We start from the raw sequence: 21,820 nt of genomic DNA on the forward strand, positions 1-21,820 counted from the left end.
AGCAAATACGAGACACAATAATAACATAAAAAATAAGATAACAAAATAGATGATGACTGAAAAGGATCAGTGAACATTTAAGGTTACTCTCACCTTCACTGAAGACGTGATTCTGGATGTGACAGTTGCCAAAGAACCCATGTGGCAGCGAAACACCACACAGACACCACCTTCCCGTTTCGCCATGAGAATTTTCTTGAATTCATTAGTGTTTCTCACCTCATTAACCCAAAATGGAACCAAGAAAGTTTCAAGTGCACAGCCTTTTGATAAAGAAGGTTAAAAACACTAATGAATTGAATTCAAGAAGTAAGCCGTGACAAAACAGGATGATGGTGTCCGTGTTGTGTCTCGCTGGTATGACGCACAATTTTAGTGGTTTTGAAACCGTGACTTTTTCATACTGTGGTACACCTTGAAAACTTCATAACCCGCCACGGGGCCAAAGAGAGTTTGAGTGCCCGCAATTTGAAAAAGAAGGTGAGAAACACAATTGACTTCAAGACTAAACTAATCGCCGAGGAGTCTTCAATAAAAGTTCAAAGTATGTTAAATGTTTATTTATCCATTTCATTCATCATTTATAATTATTTTGCATTGTTTTCTGCATGTAAAACTAAAATTATTCTTTATAAAAATGTATTTTTTGTTTATATTTTTGGGCGTCTGGAATGGATTAATTGGATTTACATTGTTTGCTATGGGAAAAATTGTTTTGGTTTTTGTACGTTTCCATTTTCGCCGGACCTTTTGGAACAAATTCATAACAAAAATCGAGGTACCACTGTATTTCCGATGGGAAAAGATTTCACTGCATAATCATTTTTAATCCTCTTAAAGCTCCTATAAATTTGACAGTCTTAAAGACAACTATGTGACTATGACACAGGCCTAGATCCAATAAAAAGTAAATATTGGTCTCATGTGAGTGGCTCGTGACTCACATCAGAGTAAACTTCTAATTGAATTTTGCACTTCAGATGTCACTAATCACATGGTGTGCAAACAAACAACCCAGGGAATACTAATAGTGTACAAACTCGCTGGAAAATGAGGCGAGGCAGGAGGCCTCTGCATGTCTTTTTTTTTTTTTTTTTTTTTTTTTTTAACTTACTTCATCTTCACTGCAGTCATTTGCTAGACAAATCTGAGTGACGTTTAAGCCAACCTGTCAAGTGATATGGGCAAGAGATTATCATCTCGACACTTTGCACAACATCTTTTCACATCAAGAAACAGAATTACCTTTGCTGCTATTTTTTTATTGATCTCCAACAGGCTGTCGTCTTCACCTGCCTTTGAAACAGAATTAGCACAGTAAGTGACGATAGTAACAAAAAAGCGTGAATGGATATTTAATCTGAACCCTAAATCTTGAGACATTTGATCTAATCCTGTGTTCTAGTGCATAAAGTACACTGTAAATGCCACGCTGTACCTGTATGATGGCAAGCAAAGGCTGGACTCCTGGATTACTTCTCTGTAGGGCCACCATTGCCTCTTTGGTGCTCTGAATCACATCCCTGCGACAGCAAAACAAGATATGACATGTTTTTTCAAGTTCCAGCTACCAAATATGTCTTGAATAGGCTAGAATGTTGGGTACAACTGAAAACCTATGGAAATCCCATCGGCATGTCATCCTGAACAAGTCGGCCAATTTTGCCAAACATACTCTGGACTGGTTCATACATCACAGCACATCACAAGCGATGCCCAAATACCGGGGAAACCCCTGTAACAGTGGTTCCCAACTGGTTCCCCTCAACCCCTCGAAGACCTGTGACCCACCAGTTGAGAACCACTGCTCTATATGACAGGAGCGTTCTGCTGTTTTGAAGGACCTACAGCAAAAACAATAGTGGAAGATCCCTGATATGACAAGGGCGCTCTGGTGTCTGTAGAAATCAATCTACTGCAAAAACGTTCATTGCTCAAAAGTTTTGAACTGAAGTCGAGGGTCCGGTCTAATGTCAATTACACGCTGGATTTTTGGCCCATGGGCCGCCAGTTGGGTAGCCCTGCCCTAGATAATGTGGGTCAGGGGTCACCAACGTTTTTCCTTGTGAGAGCTACTTTTAAAAAATGTAAATGGCCAAGAGCTACTCATTTTTCTAACATTTATTTTCAGACCTTATTTTAAACCCACACAAAGCGAATATGCTTGTTTTACCAGAACATTAACAAAATGCTGGTGTCCACAACTCACATTTTGTATTTCAGAATGCATTTCTTTCTACTGTTCTTTCATTATTAACTGAAAACCTGAATGAAAAGCAGGCTTGCGGGCACCTCATGTGGTCCTGGGGGGCTACCTGGTGCCCACGGGCACCACGTTGGTGACCCTTGATGTGGGTAGTATAAAGATGACGAACAAGTCAAAATGAAAACTAACACTTTTAGGGTACAAATGAGAATAATATGAAGTTTGGGCACAAATGGTGTCCATTAACTTTCCATTTCCACTTAGAACCATTTACAATAAGACAGATAAAATTGTAAGCTCTTACTTCTAAAGAGATGTAAACATGTTTTACTAGCATTAGCCATTTAGCTAGTCACAAACACATTTGGGGATACAGTAAGTATAAAACATTAAAAAGTGCAAACCGTTTTTAAAAAGGTACGTCTGCTTTACAGAAAATATCTAAATAACTTAAATACTTTTTCCAACTGTAGTCTGGAAAAATATACTTTTATGGACCTAGCTATACATGAGACACTGTTATGGTTTATTTACATGACAAACTCGGAAGTCTCATGAATGAATGAAGCCCATTCTCCAACGACGTCCTCTTGGTGAGAAACAACCATGTAGAAACCAGGCGGTAAAGTTACATCAGCTACCCGGCGAGGGCAAAGCCTTTAATCAGAGCCAACGAACTTGTGGCAATGGCGCTTAGCCAAGCGGCACATAAACCGGAAGCGTGTACCACCGAGATAATAAAACATGATTAGACGTTCATCACAAAAAACTGACATCGCTTATCTTCTCCTTACCTCAGAGACTGGTCGAAGTCGGTGGGTTTCTGTGACTGCTTCCCGAAGTTGTCGACCAATTTCGCGTTGGTGCCGCTGTTAGTCGAAGCGCTCACCGCTCGGACGACAAGCCGACTATAAGCAGCACCGGTCGGGGTGCATCTCCGCGTTAACCCGCTGACCCTGTTTCCGTGTCGAGCGTGAGGCATCCGAACAGCAACGTTAGTAAAAGCACTGCGGATGACGGATAACTTCATGTTTGCTGTCTTTCTTTTAAATCGACCGTTTATAACTTGTTGCTTCTGCCCGGTTTGTTGTCTTCTGTTGTGTCGGCTAGCGAGGAAGCCAAATTAGCCACTGGAGAAAAAACGCAGGGTCCTGATGGAGACATGACGCCTTCACGGAGCGTATGAAATGTGGAATTTTTTAGTGGTGACGACAAGCAAATGATGGACATAGCACAAAGAAAGAAAATAAGAAAATAAATCTTTTGTTTCTTTTTTTTCGATGAATCACAAAGCAGCGCAATGAAGCGAAGCGTGACTTACTACGTGTAGTATTTCACACCAATACAGCATTTCTGATGCTAACCCTGTGTGTAAAATATATCATCAACGTCGTGAGCATATATGCCGTTTCTATTGATTATGTGTATATTTATCAATTAAACATGTATTTACGTTGAGAGTTGACATTAACTACTACATATTTCATATATACGAGTGTCCATGAACACAGCAACTTGGTGAGAGGAAGACGTTTGCTTCTACTTTGGCGAAGGAGGAGGTCAAATTAGGCCAACGATAATAGATCCCACTTAATTATTTTTTTCCGTTTATATTAAATGAACTACAAGAAAATGTTTATTTTGGTTCTACTTATTGGTATCGCCTCGAACTATTTACCAGACAAAACAACACATGAACGCGCAGCACTGCTCGATAGTTATTTACAAAACAATTTTCTGTCAATTAATATAAATTATTTTTGTACAGGCATCGTTTCTGGTCACAGAGAAATAGCTGCAAAAATAAACCAAAGCAAAAAAAAAAGCCACCTACTTTTTAATGAGTGCACGTGGGTTCTGTTGGGTGTGGTTACAAAAGTTACTTATCATTTAGTTGCAGCACATTCGTTATCAAAACAGACTATTTAAGCAACAAAGGGTGGGGGGGATAAGTCAGTGCATGTGAGAGCAATAAGGATTTCACCCTGAAACACCCCGCAATTTATTCATTTCGGTGCTCCAGCTGAGCGCACCTTTTGTGACATTGCTGCCTCACAAACCGACTGGGCTTCATTCCTGACTCAAACGTCGATTTGCGCCCATACCTGTCCACAGTCACAGATAGGCTGCGACACGCGTGAATGCAGGGGGAGCATTGTTGCTCTTCACCGGCCCCCTCCAGGTGGCTCTTCATTGTAGAATGGTGCTGAGACAACACAGACACAATTAACACCAAAGTGTGATACACAGCAAAACAGGTAAGACATATGACTTTATTATTATATAAAAATTCATTTCATTTAATTACATTTCAGATGTGTGATCTTTTGTAGCTTCTCACTAGGAACTTGCATCAACTTAAAGTGATGACAACACCAATATGCTTTTACGTTATTTATTCACTTTCTTTTAGTTGAAAAGACCATGTACAAGCCAAAGAAATAAGCAATATAACAGTGCAGTGGTGGACAGAATAATAAGAAACTTACACTTCTAGAGATAAAACTACTGCTTGTACTGTATATGAAAGTGAGTGAAACCTGTTTGTTTTATCTTGAAAATCACAAGCTAACATTCAATTCTACAAGTAATTTAATTTCAGTATTTGCAGCACACTAACTTTTAAGTCTCAATATGCAGCATCAGTCAGTCTTTTTCTAAGAATGGAGTCCGTTTTCACATACAAAATAGTTCTACATTAAAATGTATATAGTATCTTCTGAACGTGATGCTAGTGTCTGATTAGAAGTCTCAACGACGGCTTGGACAAAGACGTCAGTCACAAGAGGAAGGAACTTGTTTGGTGAGGAGCAACACCTTAAAAGTATTCTCTTTAGAACCTGTTAGGCCGGTGCCAGGATTGTTCAAGCTGAAGGAGGGAAGAAAACCTTAAAAAAATAGCAAGATTTCTTGTGGAGACAACAGATTTTAAGTATTTTATTCCTCTATTTTAACATGTATCCTCTGACTCAAGCCAGGGGTGTCCAAAGCATGGCAAGGGGGACATTTGCGGCCCGCGGCTGATTTTTTTTATTTTTTTTAAATTGACTCGCAGCATATTCTAAAAATAGAATTTAAGAAGAACATTTCAAAAAACAGAAACAGCAGAAAAATGGAAAAACCAGCAGTAATTTTACAAGAATATAGTCAAAGCGTTAAGAGAAAAATGAAAAAAAAAGTCATAGTTTTACAAGAATAACATCATTTTAGTGGAGCAAAGTGGAAGTATTACAGAAAAAAGTCATTAGTTTTTTTTAAGTCATAATATTATGAGAAACAAACAAAACAACAAATATAGTTCATATTTTTAGCAAATTATGTTGGGGAAAAAGTTATAATGTTATGAGAATGAAATGAAAATATGTTATAATAATAATAATAAAACATAATAATGCCATCATTACGAGAACAACATTTCCAAGATGAACATTGGAAATTAGAATTATTACATTTGGAAAATGTAAAAAAAAAATACAAATAAAAATCCAGCGGAAATGGAAAGAACAGCCACAATTTTACAAGAATAAAATTAAAATATTATGAGAAATGTCGTGTTCAAATGAGAAAAGAAGTCATAATACCCAGTCATAGTTTTACAAGAATAAGCTTGTAATATTATGAAGAAAAATAATGTCATTTTGTTGAAATATCAATCAAAATAAATTTGTAATTTTGGACAATTAGGTTACAGAAAAAGTTAGAATATTATGGAAATAAAGCCAAAATATTATTGGAAGAAAGTCATAAAATTACTTAAAGTAAATTTACTAAATTATTTAGGAATAAAGTTGAAATATTTGGAAGAAAACGGCAGCAAAAATTGTGGAAAAAAGAGTGAAATTCATACTATATGCTTTTTCAGCTAGAACACAAAACGGAGATGCAGTTTTTTCTTGAAATATATACAGTATATGCGTTCTTAGCATATCTACATGTTACAAAATATCAGTGGCCCTTGCATCCTTTCATTTTTCACTATGTGGCCCTTGGTTGAAAACGTTTGAACACCCCTGTACTAGCCTTCCTATGGCTAAGGCCTGTTTTCCACAAAACAATATCTAGTCTACACACTTTTCCACTGGCACAACCAAGCGTGCCTTCCATTAGCTTGATGTAATCCACTGCTGATTACTCATTGAAACAATCATGCTAATGCGCTTCAGCCCTATTATACTCCACAGTCTCAACTTTGCTGCAGTGCCTCACTGCCTTTCTGCCCTCAGTCTCCTCTTGCATTATGTTGGTGTCCGTACCGTGCCCAACAGACCCTCACCCGACCGGTGCGTTTAATGCGCTGTTGTTTCTGCTCTTTCCCGTGCGCTCCGCCTTTGGTTGAAGTGCATGCACGGTTCAACCACAAAGGAGATCATGTCTAACCATTGCGTTAGACAAGCAAAGACTAAATGTCATAATGTCTTGTTTTCCCAGCTCAACCATGAGGGACAGACTGAGCTACATGCAGGAGTTGTCCAGCAGTCATGTGGAGCAAAAGGAGAGCGCAGAGTCTGTCAGCTCAGACACTCTCAGCAATGTGGACTTGGAGGAAGAGCTTCCCCACGAAGCGGTGGTGTTTGACAACAGCCCCGCTATGGCCAAGGTGTTTGCCCAGGCACAGGACATCCACAAAGACGTTCAGCTCATCCGCCTGGAGGTGAAAAGGCTCAGGGAGCAGAACTCTCGCATCCACCAGGGTGTCAGTACCATGAGCACCATCAAAAGGGACGCCAACGCCATCGGTGGTGATATAAAGACTCGGGCTGAGCGTGTGCTGTCGTACCTGCGGGACATGGACAGCACGGCCTACAAGCTAGAAGAAGAACATGGCTCCAATTCCGCAATCGCGCGCATCGCTAGAACGCAGTACGCCTGCCTGAGTAATGGCTTCCGCGACGCTATGTTTGACTACAACGCGGCGGAGATGAGCTACCGTGATGACTGCAAAGCCCAGATCCAGAGGCAGATGTCGATCGTGGGCCGCGATGTGACGGGCGATGAGGTGGAGGAGATGATCGAGAAAGGTCAGTGGAACATCTTCACCGACAACATCATGGCGGAGGGCAAGACAGCCCGCTCGGCGCTGTCTCAAATCGAAACGCGTCACCAGGAGCTGTTGGACCTGGAGAACCGCATCAAGGGGGTCCACGAGATCTTCCTGGACGTCGCCTTGCTGGTGGAGGAGCAGGGCCCCATGCTGGACTCCATCCAGACCAACGTGCAGAAAACGGACGAGTACATACAGGACTCTCTTTTCAAACTGGGCAAGGCCAAGCGCCACGACAGGAACAATCCCTTTAGGAAGATGTTTTGTAGCTGCTTCCCGTGCTTCGATTAACCAGCGTGGAGCGACAGGAGGAGCGTGCAGAGCTATTTTTGTTTCCCCAGGAAGTTCAATCCATTAAATATTTGTCGCTGTGATTTTGAACAAGTACGTCAAACCAGGAAACTAGGAAAATTCTGAAAAACACAACAAATCGTTTTTAAAAATCCAATCGAAACTTGCTCTGCTCGCTAAAGTAAAGTTTCTTACTCTATTGAAGTGATTGATCCTTTTATTTAAATGCACTGTAAAGACATTGTATCATTGCGGATAGCACAATCCGGAAGGAAATGGTTTTTAATGTCCATCAGACTGGAAAGGTGTTTGTCTTTTTCTGAATGATAAAATTATTGCTGCTCTTTTCAACCTGAATTCACTATTAATTCCTCTGCGGCATGTAAAGAAAGGATCATCTTATGTGTCATTGCTATTAATTTATGTGTCTGTCTTTTGTGGTGCACTGTCTTAGGATTGGATCTGTGTATTAAAATACTGAAAAGACATGCTCAAGTGATTTAAACCCCTTAGACAAAACCGTGTAATGAATATTTTAAATGTCACAGCTCATCATTCGACATACAGCAACAATTCACTGTCAGAATAGCCAGAATGTTTTCAAAGAATTCCTGTCAACGTGACGTTGACAGGTTTGGTGAACCGGTTAACCCAGTCTTTGACTGCCTCACATGTTTAAAACTATGCTAAAGCGGAAAAAAAAGCTAAATCTTCCAGGAAGTATTACGTGCAGCAGTGGGCGGGCCTAGTCTATCAGCATATACACCAGATGGCAACCTTCTTTCCTCAGCACAAATGAAAACATGCTCACTCAAGTCGCTTGGAGAGAAATAATCAGAGAAAGGTAAGTTAAATAAGACTATCTATTTTGCTTTAACGTGTGGCTGATTCTGATTCATTCTGCTTGTTTAAAAAGATACATTCAGTGATATTTTTGGGAAAGTGCATAAGGATGAGCTCAATGGGGTTATTTTTTTGGTATGAGGAAATGTTTTTTACATGACATACAGGATCTCACAAAGTGAGGACACCCCTCACCTTTTAGCAAACATTTTTATGACAGTGTACTGTATATGATATGGTGGCCCCGATATACTGTATTGCCATGTGCATGCGTGTCCGTTTTCTTCGTTTCCCGCATGGAGAGAGTGAAAGTGAGGCCTTTTGTCATACCGTCTCTGTCTCCGTGGGTGGAGGCGGGGCCGGTAGCATACACACAGAGTGCAGAAGAGTGTAGCGTCGTGAGAAGCAACGCAAGGTAAAGTAGTAGAAATTCAATTAGTAGATGTATTGTTATATTTTTTTTAATTGTACTTTTCTTAAAAGTAATGTTAAAAATCTCGCATCATCTTGTAGACCCAATCTCGTGTATTGTCTCGTCCGTCTTGTGAACTGTCTCGTGACGCCCCTACTCTTTTGGATTCTAAAAATTAGCCTGTATAAAAAAAATAACGGTTCTCTTTTCAAGTCTTATTGGAAAAATAAATAACAAAAATATGAAATAACAAAATATTAGCCATGTTAACAAATTCGTTTTAAGAATGTAACTAAATAATGGCTCAGTAAAAACAAGGTAATTTTCATCACTCTCTAAAACAGGACGGCCAGGACAGGATGCCCAGGGAAAAAACGACAGCTGGTCACCCTACTTTGGTGCTTGTTTCCTATCCACTCATCATGACTGAGCATGACTCAACACACTGTCTAAATAGCTGGCAACAAAAAGATAATGGCTGCAGTACTGGCAGAAGCGTTGTGGTCTGGGACTGCATGAGTGCTGCCGCCACTGGGGAGCTGGTTTATTGTTGTTGTATGTTTAGGTTTACGGAAGTTTTTTTGCAGTCTTATTAGTTTTCTACATTTTGATGGTTATTACTGCATAAACTAGGATGTGATGCTGAAAATAAATAGTTTGCCCCTTTTCTACTTGACAGTATCATCTTCACGCTATTCTACTCGCTACTGACGCATTTCCCTTGCCAAAACATCGATTGTAACAGTTGAGGATACGCGGCTAGAAATGTCACAAATAAACAGAGTGTAGCTTACCATGTCTCCACACTGCCGCATTATACTTCAGTCTTCACTCCTACTGCCCTCAGTCTCCTCTTGGATAAAATCAGTGTCCTTACTAACAGCCACATGCCTACAAGTCCTACATCATAGTTGTTTGCTCGAGTGCCTCGTTCCAATGTGAATTCCAAGTCAACCTGCTACTGTGCTGTAGAAAAGCATCAGAAGTTACGCAATAGAAGTGAGAACAATAACATTTGCCGTGTTCCACAGGCACAATGCGGGACATGCTGGAGAGGCTGCGTAACGTGAGCGAGGAGCAGGCGGACGACCATGACCTTGAATACGACGAGAGCAAGCTCACAATCGATCAAGAAGCAATCGTGTTTGAGAACTCCGTAGAAATTGAAAGCATCTTAAAGGAAGCCCAGTCCATACGCAAGGAGATTTCCTTGCTCCTCCTGGAGGTGGAGCGCCTGAATAAAAACAATGAACGCTTTCGCACCACGGTCCGCCACTTCTCTGCACTCAAAAAAGACTCAGACAGCATCGCCCGGGGGATACAGAAGCATGGGCAGAACTTGCATGCTCGCCTCCTGGCGCTGAGTGAGGAGAGCAAGAAGCTTCAGAAAAAAGAGGGGCCAAACTCAGCTGCTAGCCGCATCGCAGCCATGCAGTGCGACTCGCTCAGCTGCGCCTTCCAAGCCGCCATGGGGAGCTACCACCAGGCGGAGGAAATGCAGAGGACCATTTGTAGGGACCGAATCCAGCGTCAGGCCTCCATATTAGGGACTACAATCTCTGATGAGCAACTGGATGTCATTGTCGACAAAGGATGTGAAGGCTGGAGCGAGTTTTCCCAGAGCCTGCAGACGCAGGAGAGTCACTCATCCCGCTGGGCGCTGAGCGAAATCAAAGACCGACACAATGAGCTGGTGGCCCTGGAGGCCAGACTCAAGGAAGTCCATGAACTGTTCCTGGAAATTGCAATGCAAATGGAAGAGCAGTGCTCCATGCTCAACAATATTGAGGCCAACGTGTGTAAGACTCAGAATTATACTGAAAAAGTCAACGTCCATCTCAAGAAGGCCCTGCAATACAAGAGAAAAAATCCTTTTCAACAGCTTTGCCCATGTTTTCCCTGTTGGAGACAATAAAGTCCCTTTTGGAAGATTCAGAGACTGCTATAGACATTGTTGTGACACACCTCTCAACCTTTATACTAATCAGGGGTTGTCCCATGGTTGGGCGATTCAACTACATTATTCTGGGGGGCACATTTTCAGAAAGTTAAAGATCGCGGGGCAGACTCCATCCTGCTATTACTTGATTCTTATTTTCTATACTGTTTCTGCCATACTGTCACACATTGACCTCACCAAAGGAGTAACACCGTATAGGCCTAAATTAAAGTAATGAATACACAAAGCACTTTGTTAATGTGAGTCAAAGATCCTCCATATGACAGGAGCACTATGCTGTTTTTAGGGACCGACTTCAAAAACTCTAGTCAAAGATCTTCTACAGCAGGGGTCACCATCACAGTGCCCGCGGGCACCAGGTAGCCCCCCACGACCACATGAGGCGCCCGCAGGTCTGCTTTTCATTCAGGTTTTCAGTTAATAATGTGAGAACACTAGAAAGAAAAGTACTGTATTCTGAAACATAAAATGTGAGTTGTGGATACCAGCATTTTGTGAATGTTTTGGTAAAACAAGCATATTTGATTTGTTTGGGTTGAAATAAGGTATGAAAATCATTTCTACAAAAATGAGTAGCTCGTGGCCATTTTCATTTTCTAAAAGTAGCTCTCACAAGAAAAAACGTTGGTCACCCGTGTTCTACAGTATATGACAGAAGCGCTCTGCTTTTTTTAGGAGTCTGTCATGAAAACACAAGTCAAAGGTCATCTTTATAATAGGAATCTGCCACAAATATGTCAAATATACTCTATAAGACATTGATCCCACTGCTGTTTTTAAGTACCTACTGCAAAAACACGAGTCAAAGTTCCCGTACATGACAGCATCATTCTGCTGTTTTAAGGACCTATTACAAAAATGGCAGTCAAAGATCTTCAACAGCAGGGGTCGCCAAACACTGGACCGGTTCGGCCCCGCAGTACGGGTACCAGTCTGTGGGAACATTTCAGGCGCAATGATAAAAAAAAAAAAAACACTTAAAAAATAAATGTGTAAATAACTACATCAAATGTTATGTAAATGCGTATCAATTTTGGAAATATGAGCCATTATTTTATTTAAAAAATAGTTACAGTAGAAATACAACAGTTTTGCACGTTTATGTTGATTTGTTTCATTGTGTTTCGGTAAATGGCAACCTGTCCCAGTTTGGTCGATGGTCCTTGAACGCACCATAGCTGTGTGCGTGTGCTAACATTCTCCCACACTGCACAGATACGTACAGTACAGTATATTTCCCGTTTTGCTTTCACCTCATATTTGGTCCCAAGTGCTGATACTGTATGGGGATGCAGAAAGGTAAGGTTTGATGACGTTATTGAGCACCTATGTGCATATTTGTTTGGTGCACAACCTCAAGTTAATTCAGCACACTGCCTGTAACCACACACATCAAACAACGACGTTATAATCTTGTCTCTAGACAAACAAACTCCAGGCACATACTGGTGGATGGTGGGTCTGTATTCAGTTTGTGCTTTTCATTTGATGTTGTTCCTGTCTTTGTTTAACACAACAGAAAATGAATAAATAGCATTAGATTGCTGTATCGGATTACCCTAGCCCCGCCCCCTTCTAAGGTTTGTGGGAACATAAATGGTCCGTGGGTCCAAAAAGGTTGGGGACCACTGTTGTTCAATATATGACAGGAGCCCTCTGCTTCTTTTAGGAGTCACTTGCTTTTTTTTAGTAGTCTGTTGCAAAAACATAAGTCAAAAACTGTCAAAGTAATAGGAACGCTGTGCTGTTTTTAGGAATCTATGTGCAAAATGATGTTCAAATATCCTCTACATGACAGGATCCCACTTCTGTTTTTAAGGACCGTACCTAGTGCAACAACACTAGTCAAAGATCTTCTACAGTATATGACAAAGGCGACCTGCTTTTTTTAGGAGTCTGTCACGAAAACACAAGTCAAAGGTGATCTTTATAATAGGAATCTGGAAGTGGTAAGTTTTTGGCTTTTTTGTCCTTCTTCCCCACTCCATTTTAAACAATTTCTTAAGTTTAGAATACAGTAAATAAATAGGAGGCTAACTAGGTAGCTTGCTAATGGTTAAAGTCATGGCCGTCCCTTGTATCCTTGCAGGAGTCCTATATCCTGTGCATTACAGTTGAGCAATGTGGTGTTAACAAAGAATAGGAGTTAAAGGCGACTATAGGGGTGTTATGTCATGTCTACAGTGCTATAATAATGGTAAATATTGTATTTATAAAGTCATAAACAGGTTTTCTATGCGCTAACTACGAAAATGTTCCATTCATTTCATATTAAATCCTACTTTGCTGAAATTCACTTACGAGGGATGACGGGACATGACAAGAGTGCTCTGCTGTTTTCAAAGACCTACTGCAAAAACGCTACTCAAAGAAACTCCATATGACGGGATCACGCTGCCGTTTTTAAGCACCTATTCATGAGAAGATGACATAAGAATTCCTTCCTAGTGTTACACGTTTTCTCACTTTCATTTCTTAAAAACTCCTCACCAGTTACAAAATGAAACAAACAATGCTAGACAACGCTTATCCTTTAGGAGTTTAAGAGAACGTTAGAAGGAACACCAAACTTTGCAAATTACCGTTGTAAATAAAAGCATTTAATGTATTTAATGATACATTTCCAATGTTGTGTCTGTTGTTTATATTGGGAATAATATGTTAAAAGTGCCACCTTATACTGAGAGGCCATTTTAATTCCTCAACACTCCTGTTTTTCGTAGGAAATAACTTCTGTTTTATAAAGTGAAAAGTCTGGTTCCTTTCATTAAAACAGTACAAAACTGTTGGATACAATTATTATTAAGATTTAAATGATTATTTATGAGTTATTATTCAGTTGGCACTAGATCTCTGCAAAGCACACTGCATATAAATCGTTCACTAGCGTTTTGCAGTAATTCCTGATATATAGAGGATCTTTGACCAATGTGTTTGCAGGAGATTCCTAGAAACTATAAAAGTGCTCCTGTCTTAAGAGAGGATCTTTGACCAGCATTTTGCAGTACATTCATAAAAACAGCAACATCACTTCTGTTTCACGGAACAGCTTCATAATTAATTACTTTACTCATGATTACTATTTGGTGACAGAAACGTTTCACCATATGGCATAGCCTTGCGTTGTTGTTACACACACAAGAATTAACTGAAGGCAGAATAATCTTGATACTACAATATGTACTGTAAAAGTTTTTAGTATAAAACACTTAACAAAAAGTGACATTGAAATGTGAGCGTCTCCCTCGTGTTAGTGTGGAGTAAAACGGCGATTAACGCTAAACTGTAACTCTCTAGTAAGTTCTAGAAACCTCTCAGAAGTGTCATCGGAAGGACGACAGGCCCTACTAGCTAGCAAACTGCGCTTCCAACATGCTAAATTATATAGCGTAGTCTCAGGCGAAGACATCCAGTATCCGAACCAAGTACAGTAGTAGGACTTTGATGAAATTGACATAGTTAAAGACATCTACCCCAACGTCTCTCATCTTGTCGGTTCACATTTTGCCGACGAAGAAGCGTGACATTTTCAAGTCGTCGTCGTTCTTCTACGCGATAAGTTAGCTGCTAGCCGCTAATCATAGGGCGCCATTTTTACATGTCTTAAACGTGATTCGCGTTTAGCCGACCAAAGATAAAGAATAACAAAATGATTAGTAATATTACCTGAGTATGTCTGGCTATATGTTAATTTTCACAACAGACGTCTAGTATTGCAATGTACCAGGATGGCCGAGTGGTTAAGGCGTTGGACTTAAGATCCAATGGACATATGTCCGCGTGGGTTCGAACCCCACTCCTGGTAATAATTGTTTTGACAGTACATTTCTGTATGTTAAGTTCGAGTACTCATTATGTTGTCGGTTTTGTCAACATTGGACACGAAGTAGAAAAACATGATCCTTTCTTCGCTCTTGATGCTTCAAACGTGCAGTTGTCCTTATAGTGCATTTGTGGCGTCAAACATCATCATCATTTTACCAAAATAACCTCAAACTATTAATTACATATACTGGATTTATGCCTTTAAAACACAGTACCTGGATACATTTAATAACTTATTTTCACATAAAATCACGTTATTTTGGCGTAATTACACCATGTGAACACAAGGGGGGCCTCGAAGCCCTTGTTGGAGTTATTTTTCCCTGTGTGGCTCCCATCTTTAATTTTACAGCATTTAAGATGCATTCTTGTGCATTTTCCACAAGGAAAGAACATGTGCAAAGTGTATTAAACCTTTTTAACTTGCATTGACGTCCGCTCTTGTCTCTCAAATAGCTTTGACTACACATATACAGTATGCGTTCGTGTGATTGATTAGCTGCAGACTGTTCAAACAAACATATGTTACATGATAGGTGTTCCGGGTCAAATATATGTCTAGTATGTGAAAACTGAGCTGTTTTAGGGACGCGTCCACAAAGGAACCTTGACAGTTGAGAAGGTGGAGGCCTGACAATGGATGATCAACATTTGTGCTGCAGACACTATCTGGGCGGGATCTACTGTGTAATTCAGTGTCTTTCTGATTCACTCCCTAGTGGCACTGTTGATTTTGGAAGGTATATTTGCTTGGTATATTGTTTAAATGTGTTGCACACCTGTTGCAACATAAATGTTATTCTCATAAAGTTTGAATGTTGTGGTGCCATTAGGCCTATTTAAGGCAGTCACAATATTTCAGGATTGCATTTACGCTGGCAAACAAGTTGCATTGTCATTGTTATTATCATTTAAAAATGTATTTCTTGAGGGAATCGCAGGTTTACGTGACGTAACACCCGCTGCGCCATGTTTCCATCGTGGCGTCGGGGAAACTTCTGCAGCCCAGAGGGAAAAACTGGCAGATAAATTGTCACGTAAAGTAGCGTTAATCATTCTGCTTCCTGTCTGGTCAAATTGTCTGTTTCAAAACAAAGCTGAAGCATGACACTAATACCGTTCTAAACAGGAAATGGTGCGTAAATAATAAGACGCATTGTATACATACGTTATCACAGCTAAGGGATGGCTCTCCGCCAGGCAAAACATAATTTTCGCCGTCCACGAGCCCGTTTCTCTTTAATTTTGAAAAACACATCACAGCACTTCCGCTTTCTTTCCCTTTCTTGACAATCAATTGTCGCCAAAGGGGGAAAACACTAACAGGAACAAAGTTAGGAGTCGCTGCTTTCTCCACATGCACAAAAAAAACTTTTCAATTTCAAACAGGACAGCTTCTTGTTTCTTTTCAACACGTCCCACCGCTGGATTTCGACAAAAAAAGGCGTGCAAATTTGGGATTTGAAGGCATACTTGCTTTGGATGTGCTTTGGGAGTTTCTCATGCCTTACTTTGAGCGTGGCGAGAAGAGTTTTATGTGTCTAAATGGCTTAAATCCTCCACAGTAAGGTTTACTTTTACACCTTCCAGTACTCCATTTCTCAGTTTTTGGACTTACTTGGACGGTTTGGATTTGTTTTGAGGCAGGCGGAGCACGTCTCCTGACTCGCTGGTGACAGCAGAGGTGAGTGTCCTTTTTGTTGGCTAAGTAATGAAATGCATCAATTTAAAACTTCACATTCACTGTAGAGGGCATGCATTCTTCTTATTTAAAAAAAATACTGCAACTATACAGTATTTGTTGTCTCCGTTCCCTTGTGTTGTCATTTTTAGTCAAACCAAAGAGTCTCATACGAAGAGGAACTGGAATTGTGACAAATTAAATGGAAAGTACACTCGAAGCAGTGATTTTCAAACCCAGAGGACTTCCGGGGAGGCACAGCAGCTTGAGGGAAATGAAGAAAAACATCTTTTTCCAAACCTGCTAAGCTAACTTCCATTCTGCCAACAGCAAAATGAATTTATTTGATTAGTTCTAACAGTGAGAGAGTAAACGGAAAGTGGAAAAGCCAGCAAAATATGCTCCAGAAAATCTGTTTTTTGGGCAGGCTGACTAGGGTTGGTTGATACTGCAAATTTCACTGTCATTTCGATATCAAGTAAATACATGGCCAGTATTCCCTAAATTGACACTGATACCGATCGTGTGTGTGTGTTCACGGACCTCTGAACAAAGTAGGAAATCTCACCCTAAAAACCTAACCAGTGATGCATAAAGATAAAACTAAAATAAAAACTGTGGGCCCTCTAAAAGCGGTACATCTATGCTGTACATTTTACCCATATTGTCACTTATTTATAAATTATTACAGACTTATGGGGAATGAGATGTGTTTTCTGCAGAAAAAAAGACCTATTTACGGAGAAAAACAAACGAAAAAAAATGAGCAAATTTGCAGAGCTGTGAATGATGAATTGTGAATATGCAGTGATCTGCTGCAACAACATCAACAATGTAACATTATGAACAACACAGCAAAAAAACAGATATTTGTGAAAATAAATATAGGACTGAAAATATTGATCCCGGCATGCTCGTTTGGATACGATACCCGTACTACCCTCAGTATCAAAACTATCAGTGTTTGAATCGATCCTCCCACCCCGACTGTGCCCACACTTTGAAAACCCATGTCTGAAAGTAAAGGTGCTGAGGCCCCCTCCAGCAAAAGACAGGTACTATTATTTCATATTAGACAGATGCTGGATGAAGGCTCACCTGGTCTGTGCAGGCTTTGGGGAGGACCACTGCCATCACAGGACACCAAAACACTCCATAACATCCCTGGAGCCCCCTCACTGTTTGCTACATATGTGTTTACATTATCATGCCTGCCTTTGGTGCTATTTTGGGTTCTTGCCTCATCCAGAAAGTGGCTCCTTTCATGGTCAACCAGCCTATGTTTAGGCATGTAACATTATAACAACATATCCATAAAAAGTCCCAAAAGTCAAGGCAGCACATGTGTCAATTAAACCCATTACGCACACAACGGTGCTTCTCACTCTGTCTCTAAGGCAGAGCCCAGCCACCCCACGGTAGAAACTCATTTCGTCCGGTTGTACCTGCAATCTTGTCATTTTGGTCACTACTTCTAGTGTAGTTTGAGAAGCACCGTCATCCGGGAGAAACTCGGAGTAGATCCACTGCTCCTCCACATTGAGAGGGGCCAGATGAGGCGGTTCGGACTTCTGGTGAGGATGCCTCCCGGACGCCTCCCTGGGCACGTACAACCGGTAGGAGGCCTCTGGGAAGACCCAGGACAGGTGGAGAGAATTGTCCCGGGAACGCCGGGGAGAGGGAAGTCTGGGGTTCTCAGCTTAGGCTCCTGCTCCCGTGACCCAACCTCGGAGAAGGGGATAAAGCTGTATGGATGGATATACCCCAAGAATAGCTATTAAAGTTCCCCAGTTATGCCAAATAGGCATTGTAATGATGTTCTAACAGTAATATGTGTCTCTTGAGTTTGTTTATGAGCGCCAAATGTGAGAAAAATCATGGACATGGCATGGACAAACACAGCTCATTAGCATTAAAGCCACAGACACACGCAATGATGTGTTTGATATGACAAAGAACCTCTGCGGCCGGTCTGCAGACAGTCTAGGAAAATCAGCATGTCACACGCCTGTCCTGTGTGGATTTCTTGCCTGTACGACCGGTTGTGACCTCTTCTATGTTTAAAATAGTTGAAAAGTGGTGTAATATGGGACTTTTAGTTGCCAGCCATTCAAACAATGGACACCTTGATGTTGCAATAACAACTCACAATTGTTACCCTCGTGTATGCATTCCAAGAGTGTCAGCCTAAGGCTGTGTCTTCATGAGCGTTTTGTTATCAACCACGATGACAGGACAGGAAGTCATCCTTTTAATGCTCATGTGTTCTTCATTCAAGGTATTTGGTGTCTTTGTCTGAAGGGGGCCTTTCTTTTGAGTCGCTAGTTGTAAATGAGATGATTTGACTCTGTGTGTTTTTTTCAAAGTTAAATATTGATTCATACTTGCAGGTAACGGACAATCAAACCACAGATTGATCGGTACCATGGCGTCACTTGGCGACATGGCCGAGGGCGGACCCAATGAGGAGTTCAGTGACATCATCAAGTCGAGATCAGGTATGTTGCTGCTTTTGGTTTTAACTGAAGACTTTGGTCTGAGATTGGTCTTGTTGGGGAAAAACGTGAAACCATGACTATATGGAGAGCGAAAGAGATGACATAAAACACCAGTGCACCCATGGGATCACTTCCTGTTGGGAAGTAAAGCGCATTTGTTGAGATGTAGCATCTCTTTTTTTCCCCACAGGGAATAATAGAAATTGAATTAATTTGTTCCAGAGCCATCATCTGTCTTCAATGTGTAAAAATAAGCTCACCATCTTCATAATTAAAATCTAAAAACATATGTCCGTCATCGTTCAGTTGCTCTGATTAAACTCCCCGTGTGACATTAGACTCTTGTCTTTCATCAGGAAAAAAAAAGTTTGTTTCTACCATTTTCTGTTCTTCAGTAATCAGCAGTAGAACATATGTAAGTTTCAGGAAAATGTCAAGAAGAAAGAAAAGGGAGAACACCAGCTTTTTGTGAAAAGCATAGCTTTCAAGCATAACTTTGACTTTGACATCAATATATTTTGCTTTTGTGTCAGCTCAAATATCGAAACAACTATACCAACATAAACAACATTTTTTTACATCAACAATTTATTTACAAATATAACACCATGTGCGTGCGTGCATGTGTGTGCAGGTGCATTAGTTAAAATTTCCCTACAATGCGTAATCTTCTGCACGCTACACTCCTCCACGCTCTCCCCCTTCCTCCTTGCTGTCATGTGTATTTCTTTGCCCACACGATCTCTGCTGAGCGCTTATCAAATGCACCTCTGCCACCTAGTGGACGTTTTTATGGCTTAAAATTTCTCTGAAGGCAAATGCATTAGTGGGGAGTTGTGCCATCACCTTTTTTTAGCCTCCGGTGCAAAAAGAGGTATAAATACGTTGTTGGGATCGGGCGTTCGTATTTATTAAAACTTCTAAATACGTCTTTGGTATTGAATGAGTTACATGTAAACATTGCTTAATTGACCTCCTTATTATAATACTCTTCAGGCAACAAGACACAGCAAAATGTCTTACAGATTGATAGGTTTGGTCTGTAAACTATCACTCATATTGATTAATCATGAAAGGAAAAGTAAGTATTGTAAGGCCACGGGACTCTCATACATGATTGGACTATTCCACAACAGAAAAGCCACTACTTGAATTCTTTCCCACTCGGCTCTGAACTAGTTTTTCCTATTCTATCGCACTCTCTGCATCAGAAAGCAAGTTGAGTCCACGCCAGGAATTCCTCAGTCCCGACGCACTTTGTAATTTACGTTTGTGTCCAGACCACAATGGCTGCCCTCTCAAAGATTCAGGTTTCCTAGCAACCCTTCCCAAAGTAATGTTTTCTTTAATGGCAAAGCAAGGGTGAAAATCTGGCATGTATTCTTAGTTACTGACCCAAAAACACATCAGCCAATGTACAGGAAAAGTTGGTGAACAGCGTGTGTGTGTGTGTGTGTGTGTGTCTGTGTGCGTTGGGATTGCTTAGTCACAGCTTTAAACTGCTTTAAACATTCTTTAAGTTCAACGTAGATGGTGAGAAAGACGTGGGGTGGAAACATGGCTGTTCGTGTGTGGTGGGCAGGTGGACGGATGTTTTTGCAGCTGAGACGAGCCCTTTAAGAAAACATTAACACTTTTGTTAATGCTGCCTTAATGTAGCCACAGCATGCGTTCACGCACACACACACACACACACGCACACGCAAACACAGCATCATTACTGATTGACAGAATGTCATCTATGGTCATCCTGATCTTTGGACGAGCCCATTCATTCTCTTGTTTGGATTTTTTTGTATGTAAGCTGCAGCCCATACATACTTTATGCAGAGAAACGGCTGCTGAGTAGCATACAGTATATTTCCAGCAACCTGTTATTCAATCCCACAATGCAGCAGGTGTTGAGAGCTAAATGCTGGGTTGGGGGAAGGACTGCATTAGAATTTAGGTTTGTTGACAGCGCTTGACGGGTTGCAAAGCTCTGATGTCAAACACACTCCTTTTTGGGATGCTCTTGAACTCCCACTTTGTATTTAGAAACAACACATACAGTACATGCGTACATACTAGGGATTCCCATCAGGGTTTTATGCTGCCGATTACGATACCATGAGTGAGATCGGCCGATAACGATCACATGGATTAAGTGTACGTTTTTAAATGTATTTATGATGAGCGGTATCGGACAGGGCAGCCGTTTCACAATTCCAAGGGCCCCGGGCAAATAGGCAATAATTTAAAAGTAACTTTTTTTTGTTTGTTTGTTTAATTGCCTGTAATTTTGTGAAACGATTTTTGTACTATTTGACACAAGCCTGAATTTAATTTGATGCATGTTTTGGAGTAGTACAAATACAATACAATACAATAGATAACTGGCACATGCCACATTCACAAGAAAAGTAAAAAAAAAAACAACAGCAAAAATAGAAAAATCTGCCATAATTTTGCAAGAATAAAGTCAAAATAAGTTGTAATTTTACAAGAATTATGAGGAAAAAATATTTTAGTCGCATAAAGAGGGAATATTCAAGAAAAAGTATTTTTTTTTTTTTTTTTTAAGTCATAATATGATGCAAAATAAACCAAAAAAGGTACATTTTTGGAAAATTATGTTGAGGAAAAAAGTTAGAATATTATTGGAATAACTTCTGAATATATGGGGGAAAAAGTCATAACAATACGATAAGTAAGGAAGATTATTTAAGAAAAAAGTTGAAATATTTTGGGTGGAAAAAAAAGTAAAAATGGGGAAAAAAAGAGCAAAGACGGAAGTTCATACTAATAATACAGTTTTTCACCTGTATCAAAACATGTCACAGCATAGCTACATGATTACATAAATAAAAAAAGATTACTAAAATACCAAATTAATCCATTAATCGCGTCCTCAAGCAATTGGAGTAAAATGGAGTAAATCCACCCACAGATACACTGTTGGTTCAGGCTAAGCTAGTCTGCTGTACAAAGAAGTGCAAGAAGTCGGTTGAAATACATCCACGCAGAATTTTCCCAATGAATTGCTGAAGGAAATAACAAAAAAAACTAAACAAAAAGGCTGAC

At 40.3% G+C, this 21,820-nt stretch overlaps 4 protein-coding genes and 1 non-coding gene across 8 annotated transcripts in view; 4 read left to right on the forward strand and 1 right to left on the reverse strand.

Annotated features, from left to right (window-relative positions):
- mthfd1l (methylenetetrahydrofolate dehydrogenase (NADP+ dependent) 1 like) overlaps positions 1 to 3,391 on the reverse strand; it is a 29,903-nt gene extending 26,512 nt beyond the window's left edge. The window contains exons 1-4 of one of the 4 annotated variants that reach the window (XM_054762300.1): positions 3,001 to 3,391; positions 1,439 to 1,523; positions 1,246 to 1,296; positions 1,115 to 1,168 (exon numbers count right to left, since the gene is read on the reverse strand). In XM_054762300.1, the coding sequence (XP_054618275.1) occupies positions 1,115 to 1,168; positions 1,246 to 1,296; positions 1,439 to 1,523; positions 3,001 to 3,236 (426 nt within the window). In that variant the 5' untranslated portion in view covers positions 3,237 to 3,391. The other 3 variants (XM_054762298.1, XM_054762299.1, XM_054762301.1) reach the window with 3 other exon arrangements.
- An 896-nt stretch (positions 3,392 to 4,287) lies between these two features.
- On the forward strand, positions 4,288 to 8,017 carry stx11b.1 (syntaxin 11b, tandem duplicate 1). The gene is made up of 2 exons (XM_054762642.1): positions 4,288 to 4,464; positions 6,635 to 8,017. Exon 2 carries the CDS (start codon positions 6,642 to 6,644, stop codon positions 7,536 to 7,538), a length of 897 nt encoding a protein of 298 aa, XP_054618617.1. The 5' UTR covers positions 4,288 to 4,464; positions 6,635 to 6,641; the 3' UTR covers positions 7,539 to 8,017.
- Positions 8,018 to 8,327: 310 nt separating this feature from the next.
- LOC129172676 (syntaxin-11-like) lies at positions 8,328 to 13,567 on the forward strand. Its single transcript, XM_054762643.1, has 2 exons — positions 8,328 to 8,382; positions 9,825 to 13,567. Exon 2 carries the CDS (start codon positions 9,830 to 9,832, stop codon positions 10,706 to 10,708), a length of 879 nt encoding a protein of 292 aa, XP_054618618.1. The 5' UTR covers positions 8,328 to 8,382; positions 9,825 to 9,829; the 3' UTR covers positions 10,709 to 13,567.
- A 908-nt stretch (positions 13,568 to 14,475) lies between these two features.
- On the forward strand, positions 14,476 to 14,558 carry trnal-uaa (transfer RNA leucine (anticodon UAA)). The gene has a single exon. It is a non-coding gene; the product is annotated as a tRNA-Leu (tRNA).
- Positions 14,559 to 15,866: 1,308 nt separating this feature from the next.
- The window catches only part of utrn (utrophin), a 139,241-nt gene continuing 133,287 nt past the window's right edge, over positions 15,867 to 21,820 (forward strand). Inside the window, exons 1-2 of the mRNA XM_054761019.1 lie at positions 15,867 to 16,262; positions 18,650 to 18,757. Coding sequence (XP_054616994.1) covers positions 18,685 to 18,757 — 73 coding nt within the window. The 5' untranslated portion in view covers positions 15,867 to 16,262; positions 18,650 to 18,684. The remainder of the gene's footprint in view (positions 16,263 to 18,649; positions 18,758 to 21,820) is intronic.

The sequence above is a fragment of the Dunckerocampus dactyliophorus genome, chromosome 19 (assembly GCF_027744805.1).
Source record: "Dunckerocampus dactyliophorus isolate RoL2022-P2 chromosome 19, RoL_Ddac_1.1, whole genome shotgun sequence".
NCBI classification, from domain to species: domain Eukaryota; kingdom Metazoa; phylum Chordata; class Actinopteri; order Syngnathiformes; family Syngnathidae; genus Dunckerocampus; species Dunckerocampus dactyliophorus.

Bases quoted from the DNA above. Each gene is read 5' to 3' on its own strand.
- LOC129172676 (XM_054762643.1), top strand. From the start codon at position 9,830: ATGCGGGACATGCTGGAGAGGCTGCGTAACGTGAGCGAGGAGCAGGCG.
- stx11b.1 (XM_054762642.1), top strand. From the start codon at position 6,642: ATGAGGGACAGACTGAGCTACATGCAGGAGTTGTCCAGCAGTCATGTG.